Source organism: Neophocaena asiaeorientalis, unplaced genomic scaffold (assembly GCF_003031525.2).
Source record: "Neophocaena asiaeorientalis asiaeorientalis breed wild unplaced genomic scaffold, Neophocaena_asiaeorientalis_V1.1 scaffold469, whole genome shotgun sequence".
Classification (NCBI taxonomy): domain Eukaryota; kingdom Metazoa; phylum Chordata; class Mammalia; order Artiodactyla; family Phocoenidae; genus Neophocaena; species Neophocaena asiaeorientalis.
The window spans coordinates 2449173-2460930 of record NW_020172691.1 but is presented as its reverse complement, the minus strand read 5'-3'; the positions used below and the strand labels follow the sequence as shown (position 1 = coordinate 2460930).

Sequence of the window (11758 nt, the reverse complement as noted above, 5' to 3'; positions counted from 1 at the left end):
GAGACCGGTTGCTAGGGGACCATGCTAATGAAGGACTCGCCCACTACCAAGATGACAAGCAATCCGGTTTCATACCAGAAACCAAGCCCTTCCTAGGGATCCATTTTGGAGTCTGGCAAAATTTAAGTTCCGAGCCTAAGCAAGGAAAGCCAACCAGCACACCTAAAGAGGAAAACGGAGAGAGAGTAAGTGCCAATGAGAACCTAGGGAAAAGGGGGGCCTGCGCTGGTTATTTCCCAGACTCCCCGCAGGATCCGAGCGCCCTCTGCCCTCAACAAAAATGGCCGCCCCGAGGTGCCAGCGCTCTGTGAAATATGGACGTCCTTCCGGTCCCGCTGCCCTCAGCGAAGATGGCGGCAGTGGAGAAGCGGCGGCTGCCTGTGGCCCAGGCGGCCAATTTCACAGGCAGCGGCCGGCCGGGGGTGTCCCGAGCAGCGGCGACGGCCGAAAGTGAGGAGGACTTCCTGCGGCAGGTCGGAGTGACGGAGATGCTGCGCGCGGCCCTGCTGAAGGTGCTGGAGGCGCGACCCGAGGAGCCCATCGCCTTCTTGGCGCACTACTTCGAGAACATGGACCTGCGGTCTCCTGCAAACGGCGGCGCCGGGGAGCCCCCGGGCCAGCTCCTGCTGCAGCAGCAGCGCCTGGGCCGCGCGCTGTGGCACCTTCGCCTGGCTCACCACTCCCAGAGGTGCGGCGCTGGGCCGGGCCGGGCCTGGGTGGGTAGGGGCCGCGGCCGGACTTCAACTCCCAGCGGGTTCCGCGCGGCTCCCCGCCCCCGGCGCCGGCTCTCGAGCGCGGGGCGTGGTGGGAACTGTAGTCCGCTCTGCCTGGCGCGGGAGGGGCGCGGATGGCTTCGGGCTGCAGGGCCCCGACGGGGCCACCCGAGTGCTGGCACCGGTAGCTCTGGCAGACTTGGGCTTTGGTGATGCCTCTTTGCAGGTGCTGAGGTCCCCCTTGCATCTACCTCACTTTTGAAAATCATGGAGCCCAGACAGGACTTGGCCAAGATCTCAGAGCCAGTCCTCCGAGCCAGGTCCCTCCTAGCTGCCTCGTTCCCAGCGTGGTAGCATCCCCGTCCATTCAGCCAGAAAATGAATATTTACGGGGCTGGGCCGTGGAGATAGAGAGCAATCCAGGTCCCCCGCGGGCAGGAGAGACGTCCAGTAAGGGGCCTGCATTGACACACAGGGAAAGGTGTTGCAGGCACGAGGCCACCGGCTGCACTGGCCTGGAGGCTGTGGGGCTGCAGTGTGCGACCCACGGGAGAGGGGGAGGCCGGGAGCCTTCGCAGGGCTGAAGCATGGAGGGGTGGAGGGGATGGCGCCTGCCCCCCCCCCACCCCCTTAGAAGCGGGTGAGGGAATGGTCCGTGTCAGGTGGCTGGGGAGGAGCTGTTTGACGCGCAGCATCAACCAGACAAGGTGGGCACTGGATGTGGATGGGCTGGGTCTTGGATGGGGGTGGTCCCCAGAGAGCCCAGGAAGGGGGAGGAAGCCAAGCAAGGGAGCGTTTCAGCCTGACCCCAGCACCCTCCTGCCTGGGGGCAGCCCTCCCGAGAGAGTCAAGGTGCGGACCCCAAGCAGGGGAGCACAGAGAGGCTGGGAGGGAGCCGGGTGCGGGAAGGGGTGTGTCGAACGGGCATCCCATTCAGAGCACCCGGTCTCCACCTCAGGGGAAGGGCAAGCGGGTTGTCCAAAGCGACAGCCAGAAAAGGAAACGGCCGTGGCCACCCCTGAGATGGGGACCTGGCGGGGAGCGGGCTGGTGAGCATCCATGGGTTCTGCTGGGTCTGCAGGGGGTTGTGCAGGAACAGCCCCAGGTGGTCCATGAGATGGGAGGTCACTGGTTTGGGGGAAGCTTCCAGAGTGACTTGGGGACCGTTAAGTTGGGAGCTGGGAAAACCTCGAAGCAGGAAGGTGGACAGTTGGGTCGGCAGCTGAGATGTGTGTCGGTGCAGGGTGGCTGTCACCTGGTGGCGGGGGCCGGGGTGGGGGTGGTTGTGAAGGCCTCAGGGGAGCTGAGAAGAGCCCAGGACCCGATTCTGAGGAGCCACAGCCTCAGCGAACCCACAGGAAAGCGTGAGAAGGCAGAACAGACATGAAGGAGGGAACCAGAAGACAGGGAACCAGGACATCTTCCAAGGAGGAGAAGAGTCAGGGGCAGGGTCACCACGTGCAGTCGTGCAAGTCAAGCACTGCACAAGCCGTTCAATCCATAGACGTCACAGACGAGGACCTTTATGTGAAGGGTTTTTGCAGAGCTTTGCCTAGTTTATGCAAAGGCACCTTGTGGGCTGGCGGCGGCCCTGCGTCCAATGGCCCTAGAGATGAGGGCTGAGAAGTGTCTGTTGGATTTAGAACCAAGGGGGCCATTTGAGTGTCCTGGGGCTGCTGTAACCAATTACCACAAACTTGGTGACTTAAAACAACAGAAATTTATTCTCCCACAGTTCTGGAGGCCAAAGTCCGAAGTCCAGGGGCAGCAGGGCTGTGCCGTCTCTGGAGGCTATAGGGGAAGGTCCTTCCTGCCTCTTCCAGCTTCTGGAAGCTCCAAGCATCCTTGGCTTGTGGCCGCATCCTCGCAGCCTCTGCCTTGTCTTCCCGTGGCTTCTCTTCTGTGTCACTCTCTCAAAAGGACACTTGGCATTGGTTTCAAGGCTACCTCACCCCACCTCCAGACCCTGAACTAATTACATCTTTCAAAGACCGTATTTCCAAATAAGGTCACACTCACAGGTTCCGGGTGGACGTGCACCTGGGGGGACACTATTCACCATACTGAAGGGGTGTTGGAGCTGTTCTCAGGAGGAGCAGAGTGAGTGGCCGGTGCTGGTGGCACACCTGGTCTCCCCGAGGTGGGGCTGGTGCTGAACTCAGAGATACGTTCCCAGTCAAGAGCCCCATAACCTCGGCTGCCGGGTCAGAAGCAGAAGCCAGGCCAGGCGGGTCCCCCCGAGGCTGGGCAGCTTCGTCCCTATGCTGAGGGGTGGGCTGGGGAATTCCGGGGCTGCTCTTGAGAGCGACCTCAGCACGAAAGATTTGGGGAGAACTCAACCAAAATCCCCTCTGCTGTTGTCTCGAAATCACACGTGCTGGCTGCTAGGACTGGTGACGGCCCTCAGAGCACAAACACAGCAGACCCGGCATGGTGCCCCAGGGCCGCTTTCTAAGCCACCACGTGCTAATAGGAACAGCAAGAGTGCCAACCGCTGCAGGTCCCCGTGGCCCCAGAAAACATGCAAAGGCACCAGAGGGTCTGGGCCAGTCTCCTCAGCTCCGAGCATCCTCTGTGGGGTGTCCCGGGCTCTGTGGGGTGTGGAGCGGCCTCCCTGCCCCCACCCACTCGATACCGGGAGCCCTCCCCATTGTGACAAGCACAGATGTCCGCAGACATCACGCAGTGTCCCCTGGGGGCAGAATCTCCCCAGACAAGACCCCCCAGATTATGGGATTCCACGGACCCCCCAGGAGACTACGTCCCATGACCGTCTGACCTCTGAGGTCCTGGGATGCTGCACACATTTAAACACACACCTGAGTGGGAGGGAGGGGAGGTGACCCACAGACACTGGGGGCCACCCTGGTGCACACCGCCTGACTCAGTGGGAATGTACGCAGGCCTCTGGTGTGAGCAGGGAGAGGACCCAATTTCTTTCCAAACAATTAACCAGAGTCACTCCTCAGCACTGCTAACAGGGGGAGCGCGGTCACTCCGTGCGGGGCCATCCTGGGCCCTGCAAGTGTTGGGCAGCCTCCTGGGTCTCCACCCACCCAGTGGTGGCAACCATAACTGTCCCCAGAGTCACCAGTGTCCCTTGGGGGCAGAGTCACCCCGTTGAGAGCCCCCGGTCTACCTTGGAAGTCTCCATGTCTCTGTGACAAGACCCGTAAATAGGTTCTTTTTTAACAAATGCCCACGTGCTTTGCAAACTGCTCCATGTGGGAGCTGACACAGGCAGAGCCTGAGGACCAGAGCCCAGGACGGCAGACGGTGTGAGTGCTCCCTCATGGCTGGGAGCCCCCGGGAGGGCGGCCTCGAGATGGGGTGTGGCCTTCCTCTGGCTTCTTGCCTGACGCTGTCATCTCACTGGACCGTAACTGCCCCCCTGTGCGTCTTCCTGCCCGCGAGGCCCATGGTAAACAACCTGGACAGCGCTGAGTGGCAGCTGGTGACAGCTAATGACAGGCGCACGCGGTCCCCTGCCACACGCCGAGCACAAAATCTACCCTGTGTCCTCCCAAGAATCCTGAGACGCAAGGACTAGAACCCTTATTCTCCAGAGGAGGGAAGCAGGGCGCAGTGGCTAGAACCGGTGCAGGTCTGGGCCAGCCAGGAACAGCTCTGAGCACACAGGGTGCTCAGGGGTCCGCACACGCCGCCGCCTCCGGGGGGATTGATTCAGCTCAAGACAACTAGTGGGTCGACCAGGTTCTTGGGGAGGCATCAGGCAGAGCTGGGCGGATGGTGGACGCTCAGGCCCCATCAGGACGAGCCATCAGGCCACAGGGACACACCCGAGACCTCAGTGGCCTCACATGGCTGCTGCTGGGTTGGCAGGAGCTCTGCTCACTCAGCCTTGCGGGGAGTGGACCCTCCACGGGAAGTGGGCCATGCTGTCGTGGGGGTGTGGTGGCCTGCCTTCAAGACACCCCCGAGATCCACACACCGCCCCCACCCCGTATTCACACCCTCGGGCAGCTGCCTGCGTTGCCACCCTGCTGGTCACCCGCTCCAGGGGCCAGTGCCGTGACCTTAGCACACTCACACTGCCCCGTGGGGAGAGGCCTCCGCAGGGAGCCTTCAGGGGACAGCAGCCCTGCCAGGGTCCTGGTTGAAGACTGAGCCGGGACCACCAAGCCAAGCCATTCCCAGTTCCTGACTCAGGCTGCGACGTGATCTAGGTGTGGGGGTAACTGCCACGCGGCCACAGAGTTGACACGGGCATCATCACTGCCAGGTCCCCCGGACCCACTCGTCCTGGTGAAAGGAGTTGATAACAAAAGCTCCTGCAAGGGGTTACTGTGAGACGGCAGCAGCTAACACGGTGCCAGTCCTGGGGACGGGAGCGTGACGCTGCGTCTGGCACCCCCAGCGCTTCACGGAGTGATCTCACTGGCCCTAAAGCACCAGCACATCCTAAGGACCCAAGAAGTGAGAAGTGAATCCCAGATGGGCAAGACCCCAGGTCCTCCCCCCACCTCTCTGGGCCTCAGTTCCTCCTCTGTAAAGGGCCTTGACCCACGGAGCTCACTGGGTGAGCATGTCCATCCCTGGGCCCTGCCCTGGGCACCTGCCGTGCTCCGGCCCAGCGTGGACCGGGCTCGCACCCACGCTGACCCGTACAGGTCCCACAGATAAGAGTGGAGCTGGGCTCCCAGAAAAGGCGAATGTGAGCCCTGGGGGTGCCCCTTCCTCTGTAGGACCCTTGGCCTGGCCGCTGCCCTGAGCCTCACTTCCCCTTTGCTTTAGTGGAGATGGAACTGGGCCTCGGCCGGCCGCCAGCTGTTGAGAGAAGGATGGGAATGAGACCCGGGTTATCTAGATGCCCAGGCTCACCCCAGCCCACTCACTTAACCACTTGTGAGGCTCCAGCGTGGCCAGGGCTCGTGGCGGGACATCAGGGTCCTCATGGGGCAGGTGGTAAGTAATGTCAGCGCCGTGGCTGGTCCCTGACGTGACCGTCGGGTCTGCTGTTGCAGCAGAAGGGCAGCATGTCTGGGTTGACGTGGCCGCCTGCGGATAAATCTTTACCCACGAAGACAGGCGGCAGCGGCTTTGAGCCACAGTGTGGGTTACTGCCTCTGGGCCTGCAGGGGTGAAAAGAGACAACCCAGGTTAAAAGGTAGGGATGTGTCCTGCCACGGTGGCACCCCGTGGGTACACACACATCATCGATGGAATGGAGAGTCCATGGGCGGATGCCCATCGTCGGGGTCAGCAGACGTTTCTGGGGCTCCTGGGCAGTGTTCTGGGCGCTGGGGCCGTAACAGTGACCAACAAATAAACTCCCTGACATAGGCCCCTGGGCTGAGCTGGTGGGAGGGAGGGAACTCGTGAGGACACCACAAAGAGAAGTACAGGAAGGGGTTAGGGGGTCAGGGAGGGTCCCCCCCATAAGGTAACATTGAGCAAAGGCTCAAAGCCGTGGGGAGATGTGGGGGAGGGCGCTCCAGGCCAGGGCACCGCTGGTGCAAAGGCCCTGAGGCTGGACGAGCCGGCGCGTTGGGGGAGGGGCCGGGGGGGCAGGGGCGGGGCTCTGGCGCGGCCCGACGGCCCCTCCGCCCGCAGGACCGCCTTCAACAACAACGTCGGCGTGGCCTACGAGTGCCTGAGCGCCAGAGGGCGCAAGAAGAAGCCGGGGCTGGACGGGCGCACGTACAGCGAGCTGCTGAAGCGCATCTGCCGGGACGGGGAGGCCCCCGAGGAGGTGGTGGCGCCGCTGTTGCGCAAGATCCAGTGCCGGGACCACGAGGCCGTGCCGCTGGCCGTGTTCCGCGCGGGGATGCTCACCTGCTTCGTGCTGCTGGAGTTCGTGGCGCGCGCCGGCGCCCTCTACCGGCTGTTGGAGGACCCGGGCCTGGCCGTGGCTGACCGCCACGTGGGCCAGGCCGTGCTGGACACGCTGGAGGGGGCCCTGCAGGCCAGCGACGACACCACGCCCGCGCGCTACCTGGAGGCCGGCTCGCGCCTGGGGCCCGACAGCCTGGCGCTGGCCATGGACCGCGCGCTGGTGGCCCAGCGGCCCAGCGCCCCCATGACCCGGGAGGAGTTCCTGGAGAAGGCGGCCGCCCTCTTCATCGCCAAGGTCAAGCCCGTGGGCTGAGCCCTTCCCTCGGCCGCCGCTTCCTCCTCCCGGATACCTGGGGCCCTCGGGGTCCGGCTCACCGGGGCCAGGACTGGGGTGTCCCTGCATGCCAGGGGTGCAGGGAGCCCCCTCACCCAGCTTCCCGCCTGGAATGATGCCCAAGCCCCCTTCGGGGGTAGGCCAAGGATCCCTTCCCGCCCGCCTGCCCAGGCCCCTCTCCTCAGCAGAAATAAAAATCTGTTCCCCAGGCTGACCTGGGGTGTGTGTGTGTGTGTGTGTTGTGTGTGTGTGTGTGTGTGTGTGTGTGTACCCGTGTCCAGCCCCCAGCACGCTTCTCTGGAAACGCTCTCCACTCGGGCGCACCCTGGCCAGCCCCAGCGGGTCCCACCACTGCCCAGAAACCCCAGGGAGCCCCTGGACTCAGCTTTATGGGGGCAGAGGGCATTGGGGCACCCAGCGAGGTGCCCTGGAGGCACAGCCCCGAGACCTGGGAGGCATGGCTGGCCCCCAGCCTGCCCTCCACGAGCGCCCCGCCCCAGCAGTTCCTCCCTGGACCTCGGCTTCCCCAACCGCCAAAGGGAGAGGTCAGCTGGGCAGGTAGTCATGATGGTGACGATTGAAACAGCTAACACGTCTGAGACCTGACAATGTCTTGACTCACCGCCGCCCTATACGGAAGGTAATCCACTGCCCGCATTTGGCAGATGGAGAAACCAAGCCCAGAGGAGTGAAGGTCGCAGCACCAGCAAGGGGCCAGCAGGGATCCGAACCCGGGCCCGCGCTCTGTAATCCAGAGCCACAGCGCCTTCACCACCGCCACGGGGCCCGCCCGGGATCCAGGCACACCCGTTAGAGTCACCAAGCGCCCTGGGTGTCCCCCTTTCCGCCAGCAGGAGCACATCCTGGACGGAGGATTCCGCAGGAAGCAGATTCCCAGCCCAGGACAGTTGCAGACGGGTAACTTCACTCTCGGCCTCAGTTTCCTCCTCTGTTAAATGGGACCCAGGGCACCCCGATTTTGATTGAGGGAGATCACACGCGGACAGAATCTAAAGCCTTTTTCGAGCTACCAATGGCAGGGACCACCTTGCCTCCCGTTTCCCAGCACCTGCCCTTGGCTGGTAATCGATAAACCAGTGAGTGGCGCTGTGTTTTCCAAAAGCAGCCACGGCTTCCTTTCTGTTCCCATTTGCTCTTCTTGAATCTCCCAGCCCCCTAAAGAGGCAGGTAAGAGGTGGAATCTGCATCCCCTCTCCTTGCACTTGGGGGCTTTTGTGACAGTACTTGGCTTCCAGGGGATGCGGTGGCCACGCAGTAGCCTGAAGAAGCACAGGCCACACAGGGGTTCCTGACTGGAGACTCCTGCTTTGCAGCTAAATGAATGAACGTTACCATTTCAAGCCACGAAGTTTGTGGGTCATTTGTTACATAACCAGTAGCTTCACAAAGGTGCCCCCCTCCCTCAGCATTAGCTGTTACTGACACCGCACACAGGAAATGGGCCGGCGTGTCAGCAGGCTGAGACCCTTAGGGGGCTGGATGGCCTCGGGGAGCAAGCTGTGCTGAGGCCCCTGCGGCATGGAGCTTGCGGCCGGGCAGGGCATCTGCACGAAATGCGCAGTGCAGGTGGACTCATGGGCTCCAGCAGCCTCCGGTCAGCTCTGCGGTCCCCTGGACTAGACAGCGTGTAGCAGGTGTCACTGGTGCCACCAGATCCCCTTCCCATCTGCCGAGGCTCACAGCTGCCCCACCAGAGACCAAGCCATGTGGCCCAGGAGGCCTCATCCCCCCATCTGGGGCAGGAGTGGCCAGTGGCCACCAGGGGATCCAAGAGCTGGTCCGCTTGCCTCATGGGACGCTAACTCACATTCCAGGGTCCCCCCCCGGATCAGGCTGAGGCCAACTCCACCTGGGGTCACCTTCCCTGCCCCACCACCTTCCCTCACTGCCACCCCCGAGTCACCATCACGCCTGGTCTTGGATCCTGAATCCCTGGTTTGACCTTTACAGGCACAGCCTGGAGAGGCGGAGCTGTCCTGCTTATCTGACCTCACAGCAGTGTGGACGCTCGGCCTCCCCGCCTTCCAAACCCCGCGCCCCCCATAGCGTTCACTCCACAGCACCCCGAAGGCTCCTCTTCCCCAGCTTCCCTGGGGAAAGGCGTCCTCCTTCTGGGTCAGGGACCTCTCCTCTCCTTTCCTCATGCTTCCTCCTCACTTGGCATCTCATCCAGGCCATGGCTTCCATTACTGCCTGGTCACCAAGGAGTCTCAAATTCACATCTCAGGCCCAGCCCTGCTCTGCTCCAGCCCCGGGGAGCCAACCACTTGCTGGGCGTCTCCTCAGGGACATCCCAAGGACATCCCAGGCCTGCCACATCCAGGACGGAGCCTCCGGTCAGCCCCCCTGACCCTGGGGGTCCTCTGGAGTCTGTGGTCTCCAAGGAATCCCCCGGTCCACCCAGGACCAGGGCTCAGCCTGGATGCCTCCCCTGTCCCCTCAGCTGGCCCTTCTCCGCATCCTGTAGGTTGCACATCATAGCTTCATCCTGCCTGCGCCTCCCCACACTGGTCCAGCCCTCATCTTCACTGCCCTGGGCGACCCCACCAGCCAGTAGGAGTGCTCCAGGCACCCTGGCCTCAGTGCTTGGTTCAGGAACAGCACATGACTCCCAGCTGGCCAATGAGATGCAGCCCTAGGACTTTTTCTGGGGTGGCTGAGCTGGGAGGACCTGGGCCTGGATCCTGGAGCCATCTGGTCACCACAAGGCCTGTAAACACAGTGAGCACTCAGGAGAGCTGAGCAGAGAGACTCTCCCCAGCTTTTTTCCTAGACTCTGTCCCCTCACTCTGCCCCAGGCACACTGGTCTCTAGCTGGTCCGGCTTGTCCCTACCTCAGGCCTTTGCACGCGCTGTTCCCTTTCCCTGTAACACTGCTCCTCCAGACCCAAGGGGCTCACCCCATTCTGGTCCCCACTCAAATGCCACCTCCTGAGAGGCACCTCCCCCGAGCCCCTATCCGAGATAACTCTCCGGCTCCACTCCCGTTGCTAATGCCTCACTGTCCTTTACTTTTCTTCAATTATTGCTATCAGAAATTGCTTACTAAAAAAAAAAAAAAAAAAGAAATTGCTTACTTATGTAACAGCTTGCTTATGTCCCTTCTCCCTGTCTCCCCAAGGGGAGGGATTTTTACATATTTTATTCACTGCTGTACCCCCAGCACCTAGATTTGTCTGTGGAAGACCATGAATTAATTAATCAGTTTTCCAGAGGAAGACTCTGACGCTCATAGAAGCGAGGGTATTCAGTTCCTGTAGCTGTCACAACAAACCACTGCCAAAACAAAACAACACAAAACAACAACAAAAAAAGAACCTCAGAAAACCCCACGACAACACAAGTTCATTATCTTACAAGTCTACACTTGAGGACCATTTCCAAGTTCATGGCAGACCTAGATTTGAATTGAGGGCTCTTCTGTCGCATGTGATGGAAGGCTCAACTCAAACTGGCTTAATAAGAAAAGAAGTAATTTATTGACTTGCACCATTGCAAGGGGAGGCCAGGCATGGCTGGATCCAGGAGCACAAACAGGGTCTTCAGCACTTTCTCATCAGTTGGCTCAGCTTTCCTGAGCGCCAACTTTGTTCACAGGCCTTGTGGTGACGAGACGGTCCTATAGCTCCAGGTCCAGGTCCTCCCGGCTCAGACATCTCAGCAGCATCGTGTCCCCAGAAAAAGGCCAAGTCACGTGCTGTTCCTGAACCAACCGGGGGGCCTAGGGTACTCTGATTGGAGGACCCGTGCCTGCAGCCAGGGCTTGACGATCAGTCCAACTGGAACCTTGCAGACTAAGAGTGGTAGCCCCATGGGAAAATGCAGGTGCTTTGGCCAGAAAATGGGCAGGTAGAAACCCCAGATGTCCACCACCTCAGGATGTTTCAGAGCCTGAGGTGCAGGCTTTCCTGGGGGACAAGGCCTCATGTGGGACCAGCTGGAGGGGGCCACAAACCTGGTACCTCTCTTTACATTTCCAGGGCTGCCCCCACTCACCCAATAACTCCTGCGATGTACGCAGGGAGTGTACGCAGGGAGACATCTTGGGAAACTTCTCTGGAAGAATCATAATTAATTCTAATTATTATTCATCGACAAGCTGCCACATGCCGAGGCTATGACACTGGTGCTATGGACAGAGAATGAGGGGCAGAAAATGAGGGACAGAGAACGCTTGGAACAGTGGACAAACAGGGGTGTGCAATCCACTTTATAGATGACGGGCCCCTCCAGGTCCCTCGGGGTGCAGGGCAGAGCCTCCTTACTGATGAAGCTGCTGCTATGCCCAGGGCTTTCTCAGACTCCTTCTTCCATCCCCACAGATGATATATTGTTTTCCTTCCCCAGACGGGTTTACCTGTCTGTCCTCAGCGGGGACCAGCCCAGGGCCAGGTGTCGGGGCAGCCAGGGGAGGAAATCAGCTCAGCTCAGCCCGAGGTGTTGGTGCAACTGTTGGCTGCCCGGGTCACCTGACAGCGAGGCCACCACAGGCCTCGAGTGCCACGCCCACCCTCCTGGGGAGCTGTCACCTGCGGACGTGCAGGGATGGAGGCCAGGCCCCATCCCAACTCTCCGATCCAGAGCTGTGCGGGTGTCCGGGCCCGGGGCGCGGCCAGGTCAGCGCTCTGGCAGGGTCCGGGTGAAGCCCAGGGTGGGGTCAAGGGTCGGCCTGAGACGCGGGCACAGCCAGGGAGGGTCAGGGCTCTGGTCTGGGGTTCGGCCAGGACGGGTGCCGAGTCCACGCTGCAGAGGCGTGCCAAGTGGGGAGGGGCTGCGAGCGGCGGGACCCTCCTGGCTCCAGCGCCCCCGGGGAAACTGAGGCTCCGGACAGCTCCGACCCGGCCCCGCCCCGCGACGGGACGTCACAAAAAGGCCACAAAAGCGCGGCGGGCCG

General features: G+C 61.5%; 2 protein-coding genes across 2 annotated transcripts in view; both read left to right on the top strand.

The window, feature by feature from the left end:
* Positions 1–314: 314 nt before the first annotated feature.
* Positions 315–7057, top strand: TPGS1 (tubulin polyglutamylase complex subunit 1). The gene is made up of 2 exons (XM_024740114.1): positions 315–688; positions 6288–7057. Exons 1-2 carry the CDS (start codon positions 315–317, stop codon positions 6820–6822), a joined length of 909 nt encoding a protein of 302 aa, XP_024595882.1. The 3' UTR covers positions 6823–7057.
* A 175-nt stretch (positions 7058–7232) lies between these two features.
* The window catches only part of CDC34 (cell division cycle 34, ubiquitin conjugating enzyme), a 10518-nt gene continuing 5992 nt past the window's right edge, over positions 7233–11758 (top strand). The window contains exons 1-4 of the mRNA XM_024740015.1: positions 7233–7388; positions 7599–7761; positions 8299–8458; positions 11341–11480. Coding sequence (XP_024595783.1) covers positions 7233–7388; positions 7599–7761; positions 8299–8458; positions 11341–11480 — 619 coding nt within the window. The remainder of the gene's footprint in view (positions 7389–7598; positions 7762–8298; positions 8459–11340; positions 11481–11758) is intronic.

Bases quoted from the DNA above. Each gene is read 5' to 3' on its own strand.
- TPGS1 (XM_024740114.1), top strand. From the start codon at position 315: ATGGACGTCCTTCCGGTCCCGCTGCCCTCAGCGAAGATGGCGGCAGTG. The intron at 689-6,287 runs GTGCGGCGCTGG...CTCCGCCCGCAG, and splicing joins CTGGCTCACCACTCCCAGAG to GACCGCCTTCAACAACAACG.